This window comes from Sus scrofa, chromosome 5, assembly GCF_000003025.6.
Source record: "Sus scrofa isolate TJ Tabasco breed Duroc chromosome 5, Sscrofa11.1, whole genome shotgun sequence".
Taxonomy (NCBI): domain Eukaryota; kingdom Metazoa; phylum Chordata; class Mammalia; order Artiodactyla; family Suidae; genus Sus; species Sus scrofa.
The window spans coordinates 27,346,779-27,370,866 of NC_010447.5; the positions used below are offsets into that span (position 1 = coordinate 27,346,779).

The 24,088-nt window shown below is 47.3% G+C and overlaps 1 protein-coding gene across 2 annotated transcripts in view; it reads right to left on the reverse strand.

Annotated features, from left to right (window-relative positions):
• PPM1H (protein phosphatase, Mg2+/Mn2+ dependent 1H) overlaps positions 1–24,088 on the reverse strand; it is a 272,527-nt gene that overhangs the window by 47,002 nt on the left and 201,437 nt on the right. For both annotated transcript variants that reach the window (XM_021091936.1, XM_021091937.1), the window contains exon 6: positions 21,638–21,756. In XM_021091936.1, the coding sequence (XP_020947595.1) occupies positions 21,638–21,756 (119 nt within the window). The remainder of the gene's footprint in view (positions 1–21,637; positions 21,757–24,088) is intronic.

Here is a 24,088-nt window from a genome sequence, read left to right on the forward strand (position 1 = left end):
CTATGCCACAGCTATATCAACACTGGATCTGAGCTGCATCCACAACCTATGCTGCAGCCTGCAGCAAAGCTGGACCCTTACCACAGTGAGTGAGGCCAGGAATCGAACCCACATCCTCACAGACACTATGAGCCACAACAGGAACTCCTTTTATGAAAAATATTCATGAGGCCAATTGACAAAAGGATGAGATGAGAAAAAAAAATATGCAAGACTTAAAGGGGGCTCAATTAATTACAGGGCTTTCCCCAACTCCAGGCAGTATCCTTAGCAGTTTCCAGTAAACCTTTTTTAAAGTATGTGTAATAGTTTCCCTTGCAGTGTTGATTCTGCAAAGCTGAAAAGACAAGGCACCATTGATCTGGACCTACTAGAAGGAAAAGCTCAGCTCTGGAAGAGACTGGAAGGCCACTAAGTCAGCTGTACCCCAGATCCCTCCTGCACACCCTAGCCCGGTGCTGGCCTCTGTCAACCAATGGGCTGAGGGAGATAGTCCTTGTCCCAGGAGCTTTTATGGCACTGCTGGAGAAGAGCCCTGGGAAATTCTTTCTTAAATTGACCCAAGCAGTCACCCACTGGTGTGCGGGGTCTGGCTTATGGAAAAAACATGAAATAAATCTAATCCCTCTTCTGCTTGAGAGCTCTGCAAATACTTGAAGAGAGCTGTCTGAAAGCTTCCTCTTTCTTAGTATCATCCTTCCTTCACAGGACCTGAGGCACCATCCCAAGCACTGAAGTCACCATCCATTCAACCAATATTTATTAACTGAGCACCAAATGCTATGGGAGGGGCCTCTGGGGGCCTTCTAGCTTGTCACTGTCCTCAGAGAAGGGCACTCAGAACTGCAAACACTGAAGATGTGGTCTATAAAAGAATGAAATGATTGCTGCTTTGATGTAGACCTCGTTCTTTTAAAAATCACTGCAGCTTATATTGGTGTTACGTGCAGGTATGTGTGCCTGCGATTTAAGGTCATGTATTGAAATGACAAGTGAAAACAAACAAAAATCCTAACCAAACAAAACCCAGTCAGTCCACAAGAAAAAAGTCCTGAGAAGGTTTCTTGACCCATGATCTTCCTCTGGTTTACACTCTCATGAATATTTCACTCTGGATGGAAAACTCCATTGTCCTTATTAAGTGTATCTTGCTAGTTTCAGACCATTGCTCCAATCCACCGAGAGACATATGAATTCATACCCTTTCATCCAAAAAATCGGCTCTCTTTCTATGCCATGTCACATTAAATTGGATAACCAGCTCTGCTGTCTTCATCCAGGTCAGTGAAAAAAAAAAAAAAAAAAAAAAAGGCTAAGCAGAATCAAGCCATTAGAGACCTTCCTCTAGGCCAAGCTAACCAGAGAAAGGGTGTATCAACATTTCTTGAAGCCAAGCGGATGAAAGTACTTACAAAACCACGTCCTCTGGTGGAAAGGCACAGGAGATAAACTCAGTGGTGGAGGGCAATATTGAGATATTCATGTTTAAATGAGAGGGTGGGGCGGGGGTGAAATGCAGGGTTTAGAAGGCCTGACATCACTGACCCAGAGAGGCACTGTCCTCATGAATTTAGACTTTTGGGGTATAGCTTTCATGCCATCTATGAAGCAACTGAACTGAGCTACTGTCCACACAGTGTTTCTCCCCCTTGTCTAAAGACTAAGAGTCCATCGACCTTCTTACAAAGTCAAACTACATCCACGTACACTCTGAGCATGATCAACCAGCCTAGACACCTTCTCAAAAAGGTGGAGACTGCAATTGGGCTCGACCTATTAGCAAATCCAAGTTGTCTCCCAGATGATATCACCACCAGTGGATGCTGATCCGTCAAACTGCTCTTACTCCGAAGGCAAGAAAGGGGCATCAATTGCCCCCCTTCCAGTCCAAGGCTCTTGCACACCCCCTCCCTCGCCTCTCAGGACAGTCTCCCACCTTCCCTGAGGACTTCAGTTCAGGTTTATCGATTGCTTCCCTGCTCCTTCCTTTGCTTTCGTGCTCAGCAACTTTATCTGCTTTGATGGTGCTTCTGGAATCCTGACCTCACAACCCCTACCTACTGCCTGAGGACCTTCTTCACTGCTCGCCCTCAGCACCTGGTCGCTCGGACGGCATCGAGAGCATCCTCTCCTCTGAGACTCGAACTCTGAGCCACCTCCCCTGCAGTCCTTCTCGGTGGCTCTCAGGCTAGGTGTCCTCTCCACGCGCAACCCCCCCCCCTCGAAGTGACTACCTTCTGGCTACACTTATTTCTGGACCCAGCCTCCATTTGTGGCAAATGCTTAAGATGTTTTTCATGCGAACGGACGAGAATTCCTCACCTTTTTTTTCTCTTTCCTTTTTTTTTTTTCTTAAATTATAGTTGACGTACAATGTTGTGCCAATTTCTGCTGTAGAGCATAGTGACCCAGTCATACGCACATGCACATATATACACACACATTCTTTTTCTCACACTATCTGACTCCTCATCTTCTCTGTCCTCTGGTAAGAGGGAAACAAAATAGGAATTGAGGATTTTCATATCACATCATCTTCTTCTGCCTACAGCACGGCAATGGCCTCCTCAGGCCATCCTGGAAAAATGGAGGCAAGAGAGGATGGTGCCACTGGCAGGGTGACGGCCGTGAAGGTGTTGCAAACTGTTCAGTTTTGTCCTTTACCTCTATTCTCAGAGCAACCAGAGTCATTATTTTAAAATGTCAGATAACGTCATTACCCTACTCAAACCCTCCAATGGCTTTCCCAACATACTCGAAATAAAAGCCAAGTAATGAAATGACCTTCTTTAAAAATCACTCCGCACCCCCAACTTTCCTATTCCCCCTCTCTGCTTTATGTTTCTCCAGGCGTCTACTGCCACCGAATATTTTAAGAATTTGACTTCTTTATTTTCTTTATGTCCTCTCTTGCACCCCCTCGCCTGCTTAAGCTCTAAGGATGGAGATGTTTGCTTTGCTACCTGTAGTATTTCTGACACGTAAAAGACTACCTGGCATATGATAGATGCCCAACAAATGTTTGACTAGGTGAGCAAATCACTGAATGCTACTTAGCCTAGGCAGTGGCTTTATTCTGCCCTTACATATTTTCTTGTTCTTTCTGCATTTACCAAACAAAAGCAAAGAGTCTTCTTGTTTTTGGTGTCTGCCTTCTAAGCCCCAGTGGTGCTGGCTGCAGCCGTGCTCACTCACACGCATGCCCCTTTCCCACTCGGGTCTCGGCTGGCTGTGTGCTGCTCCTTGGAGGACACATTTTAGACACCTTCTCTGAACATGTGAACTCGAGAGACACCCCAGCAGCCACACCGATGTCCTTTCACCCTTCTGATGGGCCATTATGAACAGGTCTTGTCTGTTTCAGTTTTGTAATGTTTATCAGAAAGACCTTTGCTTGTGCTTTCAGACTGGCTGAGAGGCCTGCGGGCACATCTCCCACAACCATTTCTCTTTTCACCCACAGCCATCACTCCTCGACTTAGAAGTCTGCACTGGCTTTCTATCATTTTAAAATACTATCCAATGCTGAGGCCCTCCAGGGTCTGATTTTTGACAGTGTCCTGACATCTTTTACACTCTGCCGCGTGCTCAGAACACTAGCTTTCTTGCTGTTTCTTAACCAGCCCCAGAGCCTCGTCCTTCCCTCTGCCCGGGCTGCTCTTGCTCTGGGTCCTTGCAGATCTGGAGCCTGTGCATCACTCAGCACCTTTTCCGACCCTCATCCACAAGCACGGCGTTCCCTGCTCCTGCCTCGGCCCTTCATGGCACTCGTGTGGCACAATCTGAAACAACCTTATTTATTAATTTACGTGTTTATATTCCGCCTCTCCTCTGGAACATTAGCTCCATGAAGGCAGGAACTTTGTTTTATTCACGCATATCGACAATGGTGCAGGCTCACAGGAGGTAAAGTAGACACTGGCTAAACAGAGGAACAAATGAAGGAAGGCTGCCACCTCCTCCTTAGACATGAGCTGCCCCCTAAAGATACCCTGTAGTCTTGGCCTCCCCTTTTATTTTTCCTTTAGAGTAAGCTTTTCTGTTGCTGAAATTCAAGGCTGAGTTCTATCAGTGATACCTTGGATTTTTGTTTAGCCCATTATGTTAAAAATTTAGGTTCCCTTTTATCACCAACATGTATTGGTAGTCATAAAATTTTTTAAATTTTATTGAAGTATAGTTGACTTAGAATGTTGCATTAGTTTCAGGTGTACAGCAAAGTGAATCAGTTATACATATATAAATACATCCAATCTTTTTTTCCCATATAGATTATTACAGACTACTGAGTAGATTTTCCTGTGCTGTATAGTAGGTTACTGTAAATCATTAGATTTATACAGTAGTGTGTGTAAGTTACTCCCACCCTCCCAATTCCTCCCTCCCCTCAACAGTTTCACCTATGGTAACCACAAGATTGGTTTTGAAATCTGCGAGTTTGTTTCTGCTTTATAAATAAGTTCTTCCGTATTTTTTTTTTTTTTTTTTTTGCTTTTGCTTTTTAGGGCCACACCTATGGTATATGGAGGTTCCCAGGCGAGAGGTCCAATTGGAGCTACAGCTGCAGGCCGATGCCCAGCCACAACAATGCCAGATCAGAGCTGTGTCTGCGACCCACACCATAGCTCATGGCAACATGAGATCCTTAACCCACTGAGTGAGGCCAGGGATCGAATCTGCATCCTCATGGATCCTAGTCAGGTTTGTTAACTGTTGAGCCACAAAGGGAACCCCTGTATCATTTTTTATTAGATGTCACATATAAGTGCTGTCATATGATATTTGTCTTTCTCTGTTTTACTAACTTCACTGAGTATAATCTCTAGATCCATCCATGTTGATGCAAATGACATTATTTCATTCTTGTTTATGGGTGAATAATATTCCTCTGTATATATGTACCACATCTTCTTTATCCACTCCTGTCAATGGACATTTAGGTTGCTAGTCATAGTTACAAAAAATGGCATTTATGATCCTCTTGCTTGTCACTTTCTCTTGATCATTCCTAGTCATCACCCCCAGAATGGTAGCTTTTGTTGCAGAGGTTCTCTAGGGTATATGGTGCTACCTGGACAATTTTCTTCTTCCATATGAATTCAGGCTAAAGTCTACTTGTGAGGGCAAGTCTCCTACTTAAGAAGTTCTTTCTTGCCTTTGCTGGATTCCTCCATTCCCAGCCAGAGCCCTCACTCGGACTTGGTAACCCACAGGCCAGGGACCCACAGTTTGAGCTTTGGCGCCAGCCCCGTAGATCACTTCCCATGCTCTCCCTCCTCTCCTAAGCCATGACTTTTAACTAGAGAGAGAGAGAGAGAGAGAAATACCAAGTGTTTCCCTCAGCCTTGATTTCTTTAATGGGGCTTCTAAACCACTTAAGAATGCAATCCCTTCTGAGGGTTGCGATGGCCCCTCTTCTTTTGGGGACTGCCAAACCTTGACCATCCACTTGTGTGACTCCAGTGACACCCACCAGGGAGTCACATTCTTCCACTCCTTCACCTCTCAGCATGGCCTTGGATGCCTCTGCTCCCTGGGGAGCCCTTCTTCCTGCATTCTCCCCGCCTGGCAGAGCCCGCTGTGGGCGGGGAATCAGAGGTCCTGAAGTCACAGCTCAGCACTCACGTGGACCAGCTGTGTGACAGGGAAAGTCCTGCCACCTCACTGAACTGGTTTCTCGGGCTGCCTTTTTTTTTTTTGGTGGAAGTTTGCAGGGCTGAAATGCAAGTATGTCTGGGAAAGCCCTTTGTGAAGAAGGCTAAGGTGCTATTTAACTCTAAGTTGTGGTCCCTAAGGTCTCAGAAACCTCCCTCATCACTGTCACTGGAGAGACAGAGTACAGAGAACAGGTCCCCAAAGGCAGGGAGATAGCACACCCCCACAGGAAAGCTGCCTCCTGCTGAGCCCCCAAGACACCACAATTCATACCTTTTCTTTCTTTTTTTTTTTTTGTCTTTTTGCCTTTTTCAAGGGCTGCTCCCGCAGCATATGGAGGTTCTCAGGCTAAGGGTCTAATTGGAGCTGTAGCTGCCAGCCTACGCCAGAGCCACAGCCACTCGGGATCCGAGCCACATCTGCGAACTACACCACAGCTCATGGCAACGCTGGATCCTTAACCCACCGAGCAAGGCCAGGGATCAAACCCGCAACCTCATGGTTCTTTTTCTTTTCTTTTTTTTCCTTTTCTACTGTTGCTAATGATATCAAAGCACAAAGGCCAGTGCTTGTGCAACTTGATCCAGAGAGGTTTATGGTTCTGCTGTAAAGTGAAGGCTGGGAGGTTCAGCAGGATAGCTCAGCACTAATAATCTAAAGGGGGCGCTGTGGGGTTGGTCTGAAACAGTCACAAATGGAGAGATTTCCCCCCTCAGCTACTCAGTGCCCTTCCAGGAGGGAGGTCAAAGCCTCAGGAATTTCATTTTGCCCAAAGCAGAGACCGAGTCCCAGGCCTGCAGAGGCGCATTTCAGAAGGGCTGGCAGGTTTGGATGGAGGACGGTGGACAAAGTGTCTCAGTCTCTGGTCCCCATTTCCACCTTCCTACAACCAAATCTCAATGGGAGTTTGAGCCCCAGGAGGCCCAGGATGAAACATTGCCCAGGCCTGGCTGGTCAGGGACAGACACATGCCTGGAGCCTCAATGCTAAGCGAGTAGCTTTTAAGAGCTTGGCATGACCCCAATTAAGCAATTCACGGACTCCACAGAGGCTCCCCTGCCCCCGACTCGCCTCTCTCCACACCCATCCTCCCCAGACATTCCTGGAAAAAGCAAGGCAGGATTGGCCATCACCTCATGCTTCCTTTTTCCTGCCAGCCATCTGTGTTTCTAAAGGAATCGAGCCCAAAGTCTAACCACAAAGCTTGGTAAGTGGAGGCTGCTTCCTGCTCCTGGAGGTGGCTGTGCAGCAAGCGGGCCACCCTCCTCCTCACCACACGAATATCCATGTGGGCGCTTCCTTTAAGGCAACGCAAGATCATGGTATTTTGTCAGTCTTGCTCTTATTATTTATTTATTTTCTTTTTCTTTTTTCTTTTCTGCTTTTTAGGACCACCATACCTGAGGCACATGGAGGTTCCCAGGCTAGGGGTCTAATCAGAGCTACAGCTGCTGGCCTACACCACAGCCACAGCCACACCAGATATGAGCCACATCTGCGACCTACACCACAGCTCAGGGCAATGCCGGATCCTTAACCCACTGAGCGAGGCCAGGGATCAAACCCACAACCTCATGGTTCCTAGTTGGATTTGTTTCCGCTGTGCCACAACAGGAACTCCCATTGCTCTTATTTTTTAAAGATTTTCTAAGAGGCCCTTTTTAAAGATTCACAGTTAAGAAATCCACCCCCTGCGCCAACTTCTTAAGTGTGTCTTTAAATCAAATCTTAATATGCTGGCAAAATGTCCAGGAGGGTGAATATGAGTCAAACGTAATAAGGTCAGGCTCGAATCAGGGCCATGGAGTAAGGCTGAGAGGGAGGCAGTACTGTGGGGTTCCAGGGTAAGTTGCAGAGGCCTGAGAAACATCCTGTACCCAGCGGGTACTCTGGAGGAGTTTAGGTGGGTCCTTTATGATGTTTCTGGCTACAGGCTTGCCACTGTATAAGCAGTATTTGTAATCTAAGTTTTGAGGGATGGGGTCATATTTCGATGCCTTAGGTCCCTGGATTTACGTGCTAGGGGTTGTTGTCAATGGGTATCCTGATTACATGATTCCTAGGAAAGTCCTCCTGTGAGGCCACGACTCTACAAATGCTACCTTATTTTCTCCTTTTGGTCCTTGGACGGTCGTTTAAATGAGTTGGAGCCTGCAGGCCCTGAGCTACATACGAGTTGATGTGCTGGTACTAACACAACAGTCTGGATGCAGGCAGAGGCAGCATGCTTGAATGGTGAGCCTGTGATTAATACTTGGTGATATAATTGAAGAGAGCTGACAGGTGCCGTGCAGCCCAGCTTGTACATGGTTTGCTAGGATGAGAGAAACAAATGAAGGGGGGCACCCTTCAGCCTCTCTGCAGGAAAACCTTTTCCATAATGGGACCCAAGCTACATTCTTGACACTGCAGCTGCCCTTGAGGAAACTCACCTGCTTAGTAGGGCCCACCCACCAATCCTAGGAAAATGCCTACCTCTCCCCATCTGCCATCACCATGCCTGAACCAGATCCTGCCTGGAGTTCTGCGAGTGGTAACCGTGCCTCTCTTTTGGCCTAAACATGCCTCTTTCTACCACCAGGCCTGTGGCTGATGGCGCGAGGCAACGGGGCTTGCTTTCCCGTCACAGGTCCATACTCCCTGGGAGCGTCCACTGGGTGACAGCAGAGGTTTCACACTGTATGACTTACGAAGACACATTCCACCTTGTTAACTCAGTGTACACCCAATTACACCTCAAAAGTCAGTATTGGGAGTTCCCACTGTGGCTCAGCGGTCAACGAACCTGACTCACATCCATGAAGACGCAGGTTCCATCCCCGGCCTCCCTTGGTGGGTTAAGGATCCGGCATTGCCATGAGCTGTGGTGTAGGTTGCAGACGCGGCTCAGATCCAGCGTTGCTGTGGCTCTAGTGTAGGCCAGTGGCTACAGCTCCGATTAGACCCCTAGCCTGGGAACCTCCATGTGCCATGGATGCAGCCCTAAAAAGACCAAAAAAAAAAAAAAAAATAGTATTTACCTCCACCATGTGATAGCCACTTCGATATATTTTTTCCCATACTAATTAATTTGTTTAAAATACTCATCTCCATATGCCAAACTGATTTCACAACCCCCAAATGGGTCCCTCCTCACAGTTGGAAATGTGGAAAGAGGAATTTGGATAGCTGCTTCAAGTAATTTCAAATCAGGAGCTCAGGCTTTGAGCAGACAAGAGCAGCAGGTTTCTAAGAGGTTCCTTCCTGAATATTTACTGACTACCCTACCAGGTGCTAGGCATGAGCACAGGTACATGGGCCCAAAGTTAGCAGCGGTAAAGGATTCGCGCAGAACAACATGCTTTGAATCTGTCTTTTGCAAATATCATCAATCATGTAACACATGTAAAACAGAACCAATATTTCAAAACAGAACCGTCTGGATGACTTTTAAGAAAATTTCAGATTTGGACATTATTTCTGACTCAGTATCCACTTGGTGTGCATTAGCACTTGGCTGGAAGAGCTTCATATTCTAATCAATAACATTTAGCTCTCCCATAGGTATGAGTCAGAGATCCTTGTTTGATGAGCACACAAATATGGAACGATTTCTGCTTCCCTGGGGACCATTCATTCTGAAACAAACATGAATTTCATTGACATTGGCTTTTATGTTTCATGAGACCGAGTCAATATGTACAAAACAAAAGTAACCAAAGTTGACCCCATATCCATGAATGGTGGACAAAAAAATAGCAAATTGTGTGCTACAAAGAGGGTTTGGCTGCAGAGATCAGTTCCTCCAGTCTGGCTGTGTGGTCCTGTGTTACAAAGCTTCTCTCTTTGCTCACCTGAATATCTGTATCCCGGAGCACCAAGTCCTAAGGAATCCCCTGGGAGAAGCACTTACACTCTGGGACAGTAGCCCATGCTACATCCTTTCAATACTTCCATTCAGGTGCCCTTGGATGGGTACCATTACAATGTGCAGAGCTCAAGCATCTCAAAGTAACCACAACACTTTTTCAAGTCTTCCGTTCTCTCTTAAAAAGCCATGAGAATTTTGCAAACGTAAACTCATAATCGATATTTATTTCAATGTACAAAAGTATTTCTCCCCCACCTCCACATCTGCAGGTGAATGAGATGCTTATTCTGTGGCTGACTATACTCTTTTGGAATCCTCTGCTCACCTCCACATTACTTGAGCCCCAGGGTAAGAAACACAAGCCTCAGGCTATGGGCATCAATCTTAGTGGGGGGGTGGGGGGGAATGGACATAGCACTCTCACTCTGGGCTCCTCACCAGGGGGGCTGGCTCTACTGCTTTAGATGGCATACTGCAAAGGCAGCAACTGCTAAAAGTTTCTGCCATCACCTCACTCCTAAGACAGAATTCGAATACCTCCACCATTTGTGCTGAACTCGCTTCACTCTAAGCACTTGTATTTTTCAAACTTGAGTAATTCTTAGAACAGCTTTTTTGTAAGACAGGTATTAACAATAACTTCATTATACAAGAAAATGGAGGTCACCCAACTAGGAAACAACAGAGATTAGGCTCACCTCCAGGTCTGCTTCAAAGTGCACTGTGCTCTGAACCATCCTAAAAAAGCTGTGAATTTGTGTGAATACCATAAAACGGCATGATATGCAACAGGAATGCTTAATGACTAACTTTCATCCCCAGAGCATATGATAAAACATTTTAAAGTCCACCCCTTCTCCAGGTTTGCACAGAAGTTTAAACATATCACCTTCTCAGGGTGCCTCTTCTCCTGAATACGGTGGATGGTCAAGGTCGCTGCGGAATTAGGTTTAACCTGAAGTCTGGCTCTCAAGTTGTTCTACTGATTGTAAATTGAGAGATCTTAAATCTCCACACTGCAATACGCTATTGTTCACAGAGTGATCCGAGGCCACCCAGAAGGATCAGGAAAATTTGGGCAGGGAGCACCATTTACCCAGGATGAACAGGAAAGAGAAACCAGCAAGGTAGATACCCTGGCAGAAAGGTCTCCTGATCCTGCCTGAGGCCTGGATTATCCAGGTTATGGGCACAAACATCAGCCAGGAAAAAGAAAGGCTCAGCTCAACTGGGACCCACTGTTGGCACCAAAGGGCTCACCTTCCCCTGCAGCTCCCATCCACAGCCTCCTCCTGAACACAGTCTTTGGTCCACGCAGGTGGACAAAGAGGTTCCCAAGCACCAGCAGGAAGATAAACAGGGAACTGGAGTCACAAACCTGCTGAAGAGCTCAGTCTGCCCAGGGCTTGTTAATCATTTCTGAAGGCTGCTGCTCATACCCACAGTCAGAATAACTGGGGCCGCCCAAGGTCAAATCTTAAAGATACACAGGAATCACCTGTGAGGCTTCAGAAAAAAAAAAAAAAAAAAAAAAAAAAAAGATTCCAGCGCTTTAGGAACTCTGGGATGTTTTAATAACCATCCGAGATGAAAAAGCTTCACTGTCGGTAAACATCCCTCTGCCAGTTTGGACATGGGTTTGTCCTACCCTTGACTGTAAGCAACACTGGGACAGGGACTGTTTTATTTTATTTTATTTTATTATTACTTATATGAAAGTGTCACATCTGTAGTTATATAATGGTCATAACAATCCAATTTCACAGGATTTCCATCGTCAGGGACTGTTTCAATCTACATCGGATTTACCCTGGGAGACTGCCGAGCCTGATTTAATCCTAGTGGAGTCTGAAGCTAGAATTGGCAGAGTATCATTGTCTTTGCCAGAGCAACAAGGTGAAGGACAAGAAGCGGATATGTTACCAGCATTTCTAGTTCTTCCAGAAAGATGCACGTTCAGCTCTTCAGCGAGGCGTAGACCTAAGACCTTACCCTTGCTCTGAATAAGTCTTGGATTGACTTGTGTGAGGTCAGAGGAACAGGAGAGGAGGACGAGAACGTTCAGGGTGCGGTGCTCCAACTCTCCTATGTGGATCCCTGGGGGGAGCCCAGAACCCAGAGGTTTAAAACCAAGACCCAAGCAGCTTCTGAGGAAGAGGCCATGGAGGGTTAGCCACTTCATGGGACCGTCAGCTTGAAACCAGCAATGCTGATTTCTTACCCAAAACATGGTGGGTAGAGAAGGGGTGGCAGGATAAACAAAAAACGTTATCTCCGGTAAGAGTGAAATTTTTTAACTCCCGAGGAGTGAAGGTTGGACACAGGAAAATGTTTCTTTGGCAGGCGTGTAAAGTACCTGGACATGTGGTGGAGTTTGTAGCGCTCACTTCTCTGGAATTTCCTTAAAAACAGGATCTTATAAATAGGCTGAGGATTGGACCATATGTCCTCCTAAATATACCGTCAACTCTATATTCCTGTCCTCCTATGTGTCATTTTATAAAGGTGCAGAGCTCTCAAGGGTGGGAAAGTAAAATAATGTTAGCTACTGCCATCCTTAGCGTGGCATTCAGAGTTCGCCTAACTTACGTTCGGCTACCAGCGGGAACGTTATCCAGCTGACACATACCAGTAAGCGCGGAGGCTGAAAACAGTGACATACTCCTGTACTGGCTGGCAAATAATGACTGTCCCAACCCCCCACCCCCATCTGCTGCTCTGATCCTCCCCTGGAATCCCCGTGATGTGGTAAATAACGAATTAATGCCTGGCACAGTGGGGGGGCTTCTAGGACCCAGATGGAGCCTATTCCTCTGTGTTGACTGTCAAAATATTTTGAATATTACCTCCAGCTCCCACATCCCAAGAACACACGACTTATTCTCACGCCTCTGGGCTTCTCCTTGTACTCTGCTCTCTGCTCAGAATGCCCTTCTCTTCTGCCCTCCACCCGCCTGGAACTCCGCTCCTATTTCAGACCTTTGGTTCAAACACAACCTTCTCCACTGAGGCTTCCCCAGCCCCAGTCTCCCCTCCTCAAAACCAACACTCCCTCTTCCAAAAGCCACAGGGCCTTTCTGTTAACCCCCCTTCTACATTCTGTCTTGCTTGTTATTGATGCACAGATTCCAAGAGATCGATACCTCCTTCACTCCTGAGAAGTGAAAAATAGACTTAGAGGAAAAATGGTATTGTTTGACCAGTTTCCAGAAAGCCAGCCCCTGGGCCGTCTGACCATCACTATGAGGTGAACACAGCCTTACCCGATAAGGTCCTTCCTACCTGAGGACATGCTTTGGCCACTGAGGGGCTTGGTAACCCAGCTCCTTGGCTGTGGCTCAGAAAGGTGCAGGGGTGCCTCAAAAAGTCCAGCACGGAGGCAGATGTAAAGTCTGTGCATGGATTTGAAAGAAAGAAAGAAAGAAAGAAAGAAAGAAAGAAAGAAAGAAAGAAAGAAAGAAAAAAGGAAAGAAAGAAAGAAAAAAGGAAGGAAGAAAGAAAACCCAGGAGTTCTCTTGTGATACAGCGGGTTAAGGATTTGGTGTTGTCACTGCCATGGCACAGGTTTGATCCCTGGCCAAGGAACTTCCATGCTGGAGGAGCAGCCAAAAATAAATAAATAAATGAATAGACAAATAAATAATAATAAAATTAAATAAAATTAAAAAACGCCCACCTCAGCAACCCCCAGTGACAGAGGAGTAACTGAGGGGAGTCCTCTTCTCATCGATTACGGCCCCACCTCATCTACGCTCACTGGGCACAGTGGCAGTTCGACAGACCTGCCCACTGGGAGTAGCCAGCACACCCTGACCCTACTTCAGTCTCCTGCTTCTCTCAACTGCCTTCCTTTTTCTTTTAGGTTTCTAGCCTCTCCTTACAATCAAGAAACGAGCATCTTGACACATAGACTTAGGCTGTACACTTCCTGAGGCAATGATCAGATCTTGCTGACCCTTCTACTCTCTGCCTAGTGATATTATCAGACACACATAGCAGATACTACTTGCCAGCCTTTGTCCAGTGCACTTGACCACACTACCACATGCCATTTGATGATTAGGTTCTGTCATTAGCCCCATTTACCGGTGGGGAAACTGAGGCAGAGGGTGGTAACACGATTGTCCCAGCCACACCTGGGGACCCAACCAGGCAGTCACCAGGCTCCACATCCCTTGTTCTTCACTTCAACTCAATGTCTAATATGCCACAGTTGTACAATTAAGGTTTTTCGAATATAAACACAAGTGTCCCCTGGGGTTCCTTGCTGAAAAGGACACTGGCTATTTTAACAGCGATGTGGGCAAGTGCTTGACATCTTATAAGTTCCCCAGATGACTGCGAGCTAAGTCACCTCCCTCCATGAACTGTACAACCCCAAATGCCACTCACTGCGGAGGGGCGGGAGAGATACACAGCTTAGGAGGAGAAGAAGGGGTACAGACAAGGGCTTCAGCTATTCAAAGGGTCTGAGGGGGAAAGAAAGCCTTAGAAGTAATTTGGCTACTTTAGGAACAATACATTTCTACTCGGCATCAAGAGGGAGGCGTGTGAGTGGGTAAAGGGTGAGCAGATGATCAATAGGGAGCAAGCCGGCTGGGCATCTCTTTTCTTTCTCCTCCCCGTGGCCTGACAACGCCTGTCTGTCTGGGTTTCCAACCATCTGTAAAGACCTCAGAGCCGCCACTGTCCTCATGGGCAGAGCGGCGGGGAGGAAGGAGGGGAGCATCGAGTCATTTATCACTGTCGGGAGATGTGCTACCCACAGCAGGACCGGCTTTCTTCCCTGCTGCTCCTGCAGCTAGAGCTGCAAATCTTGAAAAGATGCAGAACATGCACATCGAAAATAACCATTCATCATCGTGGCTCCAGGAGCCCGGGAGCGGCCCCTGCCATCGTAAGGCTGACCCACCCCGCCTTCAGCACTGGACCCCGCAGGAGCTTGGAACTCGAGGCCTTTTCAGGCACCTAATCTCTGTCCCAGCCCATTTCCAGCTTGGACAATCTGCTGAAGTTTGGGGCTAACATTTTCTAAAATGCCATCCAAGTCCCTCCTCTGTCGGCAAAGTCAGACTTACATATTGCTTTCAGCAATCAGACTGCAGCCAAGGTGGCCCGCAATCATTAAATTATGAAAATACAAGTTGCTGGGAGGAAATGAATCTCAGGTTTAACTCGAGAACGGCCTGCTTTCTTGTGAAGTAATTACAAAATTAAAATGTGCTATTTCTCCGGTGAGTATAAGAAGCCTCCTTGGTGAAGTCTATGGCTCAACTGTGACGTCGGGATTTGCACCAAGGCGGGCCGGGGCAATCCTTCTGCGCCCCAAAGACGCGAGGCAGGGACATCTGCAGACAAATTTCCAAAGACTGGGTTAAAAGTGATTAAAATCAAGAAGAGGGACGAGGACAAGGTTTGAATTTTCCAATTACTCTTTAAAACTCAAAAGTCAGGTTGTTAGAAACTGCAGGCTTTCCAAGTCAGACTAATAATGCTGAGCTAATTAGACCCACAGGCATGGCCAACATATAAATTCAGCCCAAAGGAGGGACACTGTCCCTTTAAAAACTGCCTGGGGATCAGTGGAAAAGCTAATGAGGAGTGTCAGTTGGGGCTGCTTTATTAGGTGGTCCTCCAGAGGATAAAGCCTGGGGTTTCTGTAGCAGGGCTTCTGTGCTTGATTCAATAAATCAATTTATATTAAATGCGGGTACAGCTCTGGAGCTGGCTTCATAAAGCATTCCGCGGCGTTTCTCAATCTGCTTATCCACTTCCCTGTCAGCCTGCCTGAACACGCTGTCAGAAGGCATCGAAAAGAGCAATAAAGAACAAGAGGCTGAACCGACGATATTTGTGAAACTCCACCCAGCAGGTCCAGACCATGGCTGCCCCCAGCGAGTTTCTCCCCAGGAAATGTTTGGATTGTTGGTAAGGAGCCCAGTGCTGTGGGGCTGCGGCGCTCAACCCCACTCGGGGCTTCAGGCAGCGGATTGAGAAGAAAGGTCACCCCAAACAGAGTGGGAGGGGTTGGATGGGAAGTAGTTTTTTAATCCGATCGTCAGGGTCTGAAATACTCTCCAAGAACTGAAAGGAAAAGAAAGAGGAATAGAAGTGCCAGCAGCTGGCACAGCCCAGGAGGCTGTGGGGAGAGGCCCGGGGAGAGGGGTGTGCTGCTGTCCAGGGCAGAAATAATGGGTCTTCCTTCATGCTGCCCTGCAGGCTTGCCAATGAGTGACCGCTGCAGACGCATGGTCCCTAAACACTATGACCTATGTCCCTGAAGTTCTGAAAAGTATAAGGAACCCCCCCCGCCGCCCCCCCACAGTGTTAGACTCACAGTCTAGCAGTAGTGGGGCCAGAAGCCAGAGTGCGGCCACACCATCGCACTCTCCCTGTCTGGGCTCAGCTGTCTTTTCTCTTTTTCTTCTTTAACTCTTTGCTGTTGGGACCTTCCGTGACAGACAGCATCTGGCTCTGTCCTCCACCCCAGGTGCACCCGCACCCTTACATTACCCAGATTGCAGTACCATCTGGTAGCACTTTTTGTGCTGACGGAAAGGTTCTCTATTTGCACTGTCCAGTCCAGTGGCCACTAGCTACATGTGGCTCCTGAGCCATGGAGATGTGGCTGGTGTGATTTGGGAAATGAATTTTTACTTTTATTTAAGTTTAACTCATTGAAATTTGAATGGCCACAGTGGCCACTCTGTTGAGAGCACACAGAAGAGAAAAGCTTTCCTGGAGTTCCCTTGTGGTGCAGTGGGTTAAGGACCCAGTGTTGTCACTGCAGTGGGGTCACTGCTGTGGTGCGGGTTCCATCCCTGGCCCAGGAACTTCCGCATGTGTGGCCAAAACAACAAAAACACACACATAAATCTTTCTTTTGCCTTCCTAAAAGAAGTGAGTCCCGGGAGAAAAAAAAAATGGTGGTGGACCCTACTCTGTTCCCAGGGGAAAATTCTCCAAAGTACTCTTAGTTTCATGGGAAATAAAGGAGGGATCAATTACCCTGATGTGTCATCAAGTTAAAATCTTAAAGAATTAAGGCCTGCAAGAGATAAAAATGAAAGTTTACCATCAGTGAAGCCTCTGTAGTAGAATCTGTCTTTTCCAGAAGCTCTGAAAAGCAAAGTCCATCCCCCACCAGGCATGGAGGCTGGCCGTGAGCAGCAAAGCGAGTATTTTATAAATGAGAGACCTAGGCCCAGGATTTGCCCAAGGCCCCAATACCAGTACCCAAGGAGCTTGTCTCCCAAGACAGTACTGTCTTTCCTAAGCAAGCCAGGCCATCTGAAGTTACCAGGCCAGCCTTCCCCCTGAAATAAGACCATTATAAATGTTAAAAAGGCTCTGCTTAAAGAAAGTATTCTGATGTAGTTTACTCTTAACCAGAACCATCTGGAAGCAATCTTGCATTCACATGATGGACTTCTCATCCTCTTTGGCCCTCGCTCTCGCTACAAATCCCATCAGCCCAGGAACAGCTGCTGGAGAATCTGGCCCGACGCCAGGGGTGCAGCTACAGCCCCCTCTCGGGTCCTCCTGGGCCCCCAGCTTGCTCATCACCCCCATGCGGCCGGACGCAGAGCACGAAGAACATGGATCCTACATGAGAAAGCAAAATCACCAGCGGTCACGGGAGCGGGGACTTGGTGCCACAAAGCCAGCTGTGAGAAGCTGTTGTTTCGGCTCGGTAACACAGACGCTCGCTGGCAGATTGTGGCCTGAGACAGCACAGAGGGCTGTGGGTCAGGACACTCTGCTCACACTGCCAGCTAGTGTGCCTCGTGCAACAGCGGCTGCACACAAAGGGCTGGGGAGGAGGGGAACAGACTCGCACCGGAGTTCAAGGATGGGGTTCTGGCACCAAGACCAGGGACACCAGGCACAGAAAGTGAGAGCTGGGACACATCAGGGACCAACTCGGCACCGGAGGTGTTGGTGGAAAATGCCTTTGTAAGTCAAACCACTGTGTGCAAACTATCTGAGCGGAGGGGGAAAGGCCGCCAGGGAAGAGCCAGATTTCATTAGGAAGGTCCTGGTGACAATAACCTTTTGTCCTCTACACAGTCTGGGCCTGCCAAGCTGCCTCACGGTCTCCAAGAAAGCATGAGGGTGGGAGAGAAAGGATCCCCATCAGGAGGCAACAGCCTCATCCTTAATTATGAGACAAGCCTTCCCAGAACTGCATCCTCTCCCACACTTCCTCCTGGTTGCAGACACACCACAGAAAGCTGGCAGGATGCTTCTCTAAGGGGAGCAGTCAATGTTCCTCAGAAAAGGAGGTTTTGGGTTTGGGGGGGCCCCTTCCCCACCATCTCCATCCCTAAACTACACACAGACTTGGAGTGACGAGTGTGAAGCACCACGGATTAAACTGGCCAACGGTCCATGGGGTCAGATTGGGAACTAGAAATGTTACTACCTTAGCAGCTCCTGACATGCTTTATTCCATCCCCTTGTCCTCTAAAGGATGGCCAAGGAGACACTAATCCTGGTAGATGGAGGTGCCCTGCTTAAATGCCTGTCGGAGCTCAAAACAGAATAATGATGTCAACGCTTACTCTTAAAAAAAGTTGATGCGTTGTATCAGAAAGGGTCCTGGACTAAGAGCCAGAAGCCTGGGTTATTCTCACTATTTTGCATTAGTGGCAGCTCAGTAAACCAGCTAATCCCTCTGGGCCTCCATTTGCTCAACTGCAAAATGGGAACAAAGAGGAGGCCTCATTGGGCATCTGGCAGTTCAGCATCCTAGCAAACAGTGCGTACCCTGAAGTGATGCTGCCTGGGTTTGCAGCCCGGCTTTTCCCCTCGAGGAACTCAGCCCCCCGTGCCTCAGTTTCCTCACCCGTAAAATGCACCCCCTTCACAGGGTCGTGCGACATGAGGAATCATGTAAAGCTGTCATCACAGAGCCTGGACCTCAGCTCTCCCATTCACTGTCAGCCAGCCTCGTGACTCTCATGATTAGTGGGAGATGAGCAGGGAAATAATTTCCACAACTGGGTCTTAGCTGTAAGGATTCAACAGCTTGGCAATAGGTGAATCTTTATTTGTTCGAAAGGTTTCAGAGAAACAATTTCACAGGCCAGGGCTAATTCTGAAGCCAAGACACATAAAGAAGGGACGAGGTCCGGCCTGATCTGTCTCCTTGAACATGACCTATCCCAGATACTCATCAGTCTACTTCTGCCAATCCCAAGGCCCTGACGGTCCTCCGAGGCTTTTGCGAGAAAAGAGGCTGCAGATCCTCATCTCCTCCCACTGGATTAATTTGCCAGCCCTTCTCTTTCCAAAGACAACTCAGAAAGGCAGCAAACTGGGAGCCTATGTTTCTTCGGTTCTACAACACAACTGCTAGAGTTGAGGTTTTCCGTTAGAGGTTAAAATCATTTCTTAGAAGAACTCATTAAAGTTTGGAGGGGGGGAAGGGAGAGTGCACAGGCAGTGGTATAAATCGGTTTGAAACTTCCCAACTTCTTCCAACAAAAATGTAAAGAGCTCTCCTTTTCCTAGAGCATCATTTTCAAATCAAAAGAAACAACAGGTAGGAAATATATACAAAGATTTACATCAGTCTCTGCTCCTAGCCAAAGCGGCGAGCCAACAGCCACGTGGGGAGCTTTGCTGAAACAAATGGGCAAATCATGTCTGAGTGAAGCCATTCTCAGGCTTGGCTCCAAAGTTGCTTGGTCCCTCCTGTGGAGTTCCATACAATGAAATACAGCCCATTTATGAACTGTTTACTTGCTTAAGACCATGCTAATGTAGTGTGTGCATGTGTGTGTAACCTGCGTGTGACAGGAGAAACAGAGAAGGCAAAAGAGAATAACTGTGTGTGTATAAAGTTGGATATAATCTAATTCCTGCAGTTACCTACATTAAAAAAAAAAAAGCATTTAAAAAGGGTTCTCTTTAGCCATTTGTTTATCAAGTTTGTTTTGACTGCTGAGATCTAATTTGCCTTTTTGGCAGAGAAAGAACATATAAACAGCCTTGCCTCGAGCTCGGCATGGCTTGTGTGCGGGCTCCTCTTTCCTACCCCTCCCACTGCCCATCCACAACACTGGCCTTCCCCCCATCAGCTTCTGCCAATCACACTTTTCTTCCCTTCATCCAATAAATAATCACTACCTGTGGACTACATGTCAGGTACAGGATGAGGCGCCGGGCTCCCCCTCCGGGGGCTTACAGACCAGCCGAAGAGACATACTTAAACAGAATAATCAATCGATAACTTACCCTTCCAATCGTCCCTTGGCCTAAATCGTCCAGTTTCTTGTTTATTTCCTTGCCTTCTCTATTTTCTGCTTCCATCCTTCTATTTGGCTCTGGAGACCTGATCTACATATTTCTAGGATCCTTTTCTTCTAGGTACTTGAATCTGCTTTCTCCCCTGGTCAGTCTCCTTCAAACTCCTCTGACAACAGCCTTCCTAAAACATTGCTTTCATCATTTTTACCATCCTCAGAAACACACAAGAGCCACTGGCAGCCTCCCATAGTAAATCTCAACTTCCCTGCCTGGCTTCCCAAATTCTCAATTTTGTTCCCTCGATACCAGCTCAGCACAGACCCTCCCTCTCTATGAGGCCATTTTCCTTGCTGTCTCTCTGAGCTGCTCTTTTTGTTTATGTGTTTACAACCACATGGGTTCCTAACCTGGGATGCCTTTCCTTCCATCTTTGCAAATTCCACAAAAGCCGGACCAAACTCTGCCGCGGCTTTCACCTCAAACTTTTCCATAAGAAGTGCTGATTTTGCTGACTGAATAAAAATGCATTTGCAAGAAAACCCAGTCTGGAGCCACAAAGCTCCAGAGCCCAGAGCTGCAAATACAGCGAACCCTTTCCATTAAATCCGACCATGTTTTAGAGTAGGGGTAAATATTTTAGGCTTTGAGAGTCATAGAGTTTTTGTTGCAACTACTCGACCACCCTGTTGCAGGATGAAGGTAGCGACAGATCGAACTAAACAAATGAACATGGTTGTGCTTTTTAAAATTATTTACAGAAAGGGGCAGTGGGTGGAATTTGGCCCTCGGGCTGTAATTTGCTGGCCCTGTTCTGGATGAAGAGCGGATATTGGTGAGGACCTTCTCCTTTGGAGGGCAAAGGACAAGGCAAAGTACCTTAGATCAGCCTCTTATCTTCCCTGAGAAGCTCAACTGTTCCTTTAAGACAGGATGTACCCTAGGAGCAGATTCCCAGCCTAAAAGTCATCACCATGGGAATTTGGGCTGTGACCATCTGTTACAGCTATTTTGGTCAACAAAGAGGAGATAATGGAATCTACTTCTTTGCCTGTGCTGGGGATACAGCCAGGAAATAGACCACTCTCTCATCCTGCTGTCCGCCGGCTGGGGATCGAAGGGCCCCACAGTGAATCCTTACCTACGCTCCATGCTACGTCTTGCTCTCTCATTTCATCCTCACACCAGCCCTGTGAAGTTCAAGTACTTCATCATCATATCTGCTTTCCCATTGGAAGAAAGAGATGAGGTCTTGGTAAAGTGGTTTTGCTGCACTTTATAGGCGTGTTTGGGGAATTAGATGCACCTTGTCCAGAGTTCTTACTTCAATATGAATGTGTGATGAAGTAATGAGGAGAGCTTGTTACCACTTGTCCTTACAACCACCCTTCCAAAAGGACTCTTTTTACTCTATTCACGGAAAATTGGACTCACAGGGGTTAAGTAGCTTGTCCAACTTTGCCAATTCAGAAAGGTCAGAGTTATGATTCACATCCAAGCTGGTCTGGCCACATAGAGCTTTAGCCCATTTCTTTGAACCCTGCTACCTCTTTAGTAACCCTGACCTTAAAAACAAAAACCACCCATGTTTAATGAATTTTAAAAGCCCCCAAATGCTTGCTGCGTGTGAAGCGAGGAATTAAATCGGTTTCGTGGGTCTAGTATCCCCGAGGAGAGCAGAAAGACAAACCAACAGCCAGATCTGAGAACAGGCGCCCACGCGAATGCAGCAGAAGTGGGCGTTAATCCTTTTCCTTCCCCACAAACCCAGGTCTCTGGCTGCACCTCCTGATCAAAACTACACAAGTGGCTTTTTATGGTGGTGATGCTTCCTTCCCACCCGCTGTGGCAAGGCCGAGGCAGAGGGAGCCGTACTCTTACCAGCCTGTCATATTAAAATCCCTGTAGAGCATCTTCTTTCCAAGTTCCTTTCTCTGTACTCTCCTTGGAAACTCCAAATGTGTGAACTCATTCCCCAGCAAGTGAGGCTGCATGAATGCCTAATAGCAAAAGAAAAGAAAAGAGAAACACACACACGCAAATTTAGAAGAAAAACTAAGACCCAAGGATGTTTTACAAATTGAGACAGGCTGCATTTCAGAAATAAGAAACTGTTCTCGGGAGTTCCCTTGGTGGCTCAGTGGTTAACAAACCCGACTAGGATCCATGAGGATGCAAGTTTGATCCCTGGCCTCACTCAATGGGTTAAGGTAACTGGCATTGCTGTGAGCTATGGTGTAGGCTGGCAGCCCTAGCTCTGACTCGACCCCTAGCCTGAGAACCTCCATATGCCGTAGGTGTGGCTCTAAAATAGCAAAAAAAAAAAAAAAAAAAAAAAAAGAAAGAAAAAAAAGAAAGGAAGAAAGAAAACTGTTCTCATATGGGAAAGAAATAGATTTAAGAATCTAAATCCAGGACTTCCTTTGAGGCTCAGTGGTAAAAAAAAAACCCACTAGTATCCATGAGGATGCAGGTTCAATCCTTGGCTCTGCTCAGTGGGTTGAGGATCCGGCATTGCTGTGAGTATGGCAGATGTGCCCTGGATCCCACATTGCTGTGGCTGTGGTGGAGGCTGGCAGCTGCAGCTCCGATTGGACCTCTAGCCTGGGAACTTCCATATGCTGCCGGTGCGGCCCTAAAAAAAAAGAATCTAAATACAAACAGAACATCATCAACAAATAAAAATCATGAATGTAATTTACAAAGGGATGTGACTTTTTCATTTGAAATGATAAATCAGTTGTAATGAAAGACACGTATCTCTAAAGTAAAGAAAAGGTTGTTCACTTTTTAATTCAAATCCAAGATGGTTTCACTTTGCTGAAGGGCACCTTGAGGAGGCAGGAAAGCTCTCCCTGACTCTCTCCTCCTTGGCTTCCTCTGCTCGCCTCCTGCTCACCTCCCAGTTATCACGGCCTTGCCTCTGAAAGCTGCATGTGAGTCTCCATGTCAACACACTGGCCTGAGAGAGCGAGCTGGGTCTGGATACACCAGACAGGAACTTTCTGTTGGACTCCCTCCATTTTGCTCTGCAGTAATTTGATCATGTAATTGGAAGACTATTCCAGAGCAGATGGCTTCCGCCCCTCCCCCAAATCTCTCTTCACACTGCAAAAGTCTTGAGCAAACAGCCACTTAGGGAATTGCTTTGAAACAACAAACAGTCTCATTGTCACATTCAAAATTCAAATCCAGTTTATCCAAGAGATGAAATGCTCAAGCATTAACCTCCCCGCTCAGAGGCCACACACGTAAGCAGACCTGCATTTGCACTGGGGCTTTCCCACACAAGCCCTGTACACCTGCTCAGCAGTAGTGTAGTGGAATGGATCGCCGCTCCCCCACCCCGCTTTTGGCAGGGAAAAGAGCGGGCAGAGCAAATCACGGCCTGGCACTGTCAGAAAGCAAGGGATCCCTGCCACAGGACAGATGGCCACGGCCTCGGTCTACTGGAAACAGGCACCTCCCGCAGCCTCTTTTCTGGGACCTGACACTGGCAGGGCTCCCACTGACTCTCACCGGGGTTCGGAGGTATTACTTGGATGCCAGTCCTCAGAAACTAAGCGGCTCGACAGTCAAAGGAAGCAAGCTGAGTTCTCCCCAGGCTGTTCAGACTGGCCAGCTAATGGAACTCTGAGTTAGTGATGCTGAACGGGCTTGGGGACAGGATGGGATAGGACTGGGGGCGGTGGGAGAGATGTCTTGTCTGCAGTAACCCCAACAGGTTCCAGGCTGGGGAGGGGGGTCGGGGGGGGGGAATTCTGGAGCATCTCTGAAGGGCTCTGAAGCCTCAGCTAGAAATGAGACTTGAGCTGCCTATGGGTACCAAGGATGCTTAAACACTGGGTTTTGCAGAGAGGTTCCCTGGGAAGCAATGAAGAGAACTAATATTCACAGGGCAGGTCAATAGGATGGGCATTGGGGGATATGAATTTGAATCCAAGCTCTGCATTTATAAGCTGTGTGATTTTAGTGGGTGACTTAACTGTTCAGTGTCTTTACCTGCATACGGAGATTAATTGCAGATTTATCTCACACTGATTGTTTGTTTGATTGATTGATTGATTTTTGTCTTTTAGGGCTGCACTCGTGGCAATATGGAGGTTCCTAGCCTAGGGGTTGAATCGGAGCTGTAGCCACTGGCCTATGCCAGAGCCACAGCAACGAGGGATCCCCAGCCCACCGAGTGAGGCCATGGATGCTAGTTGGGTTCGCTAACCGCTGAGCCATGACGGGAAGTGCTATCTCACACTGCTTTAATAATGAAATGAAATGATGTCAATAATGCACTTATTATGATTGTTCCTGATCGTAAAAAAATTTATCCATCTA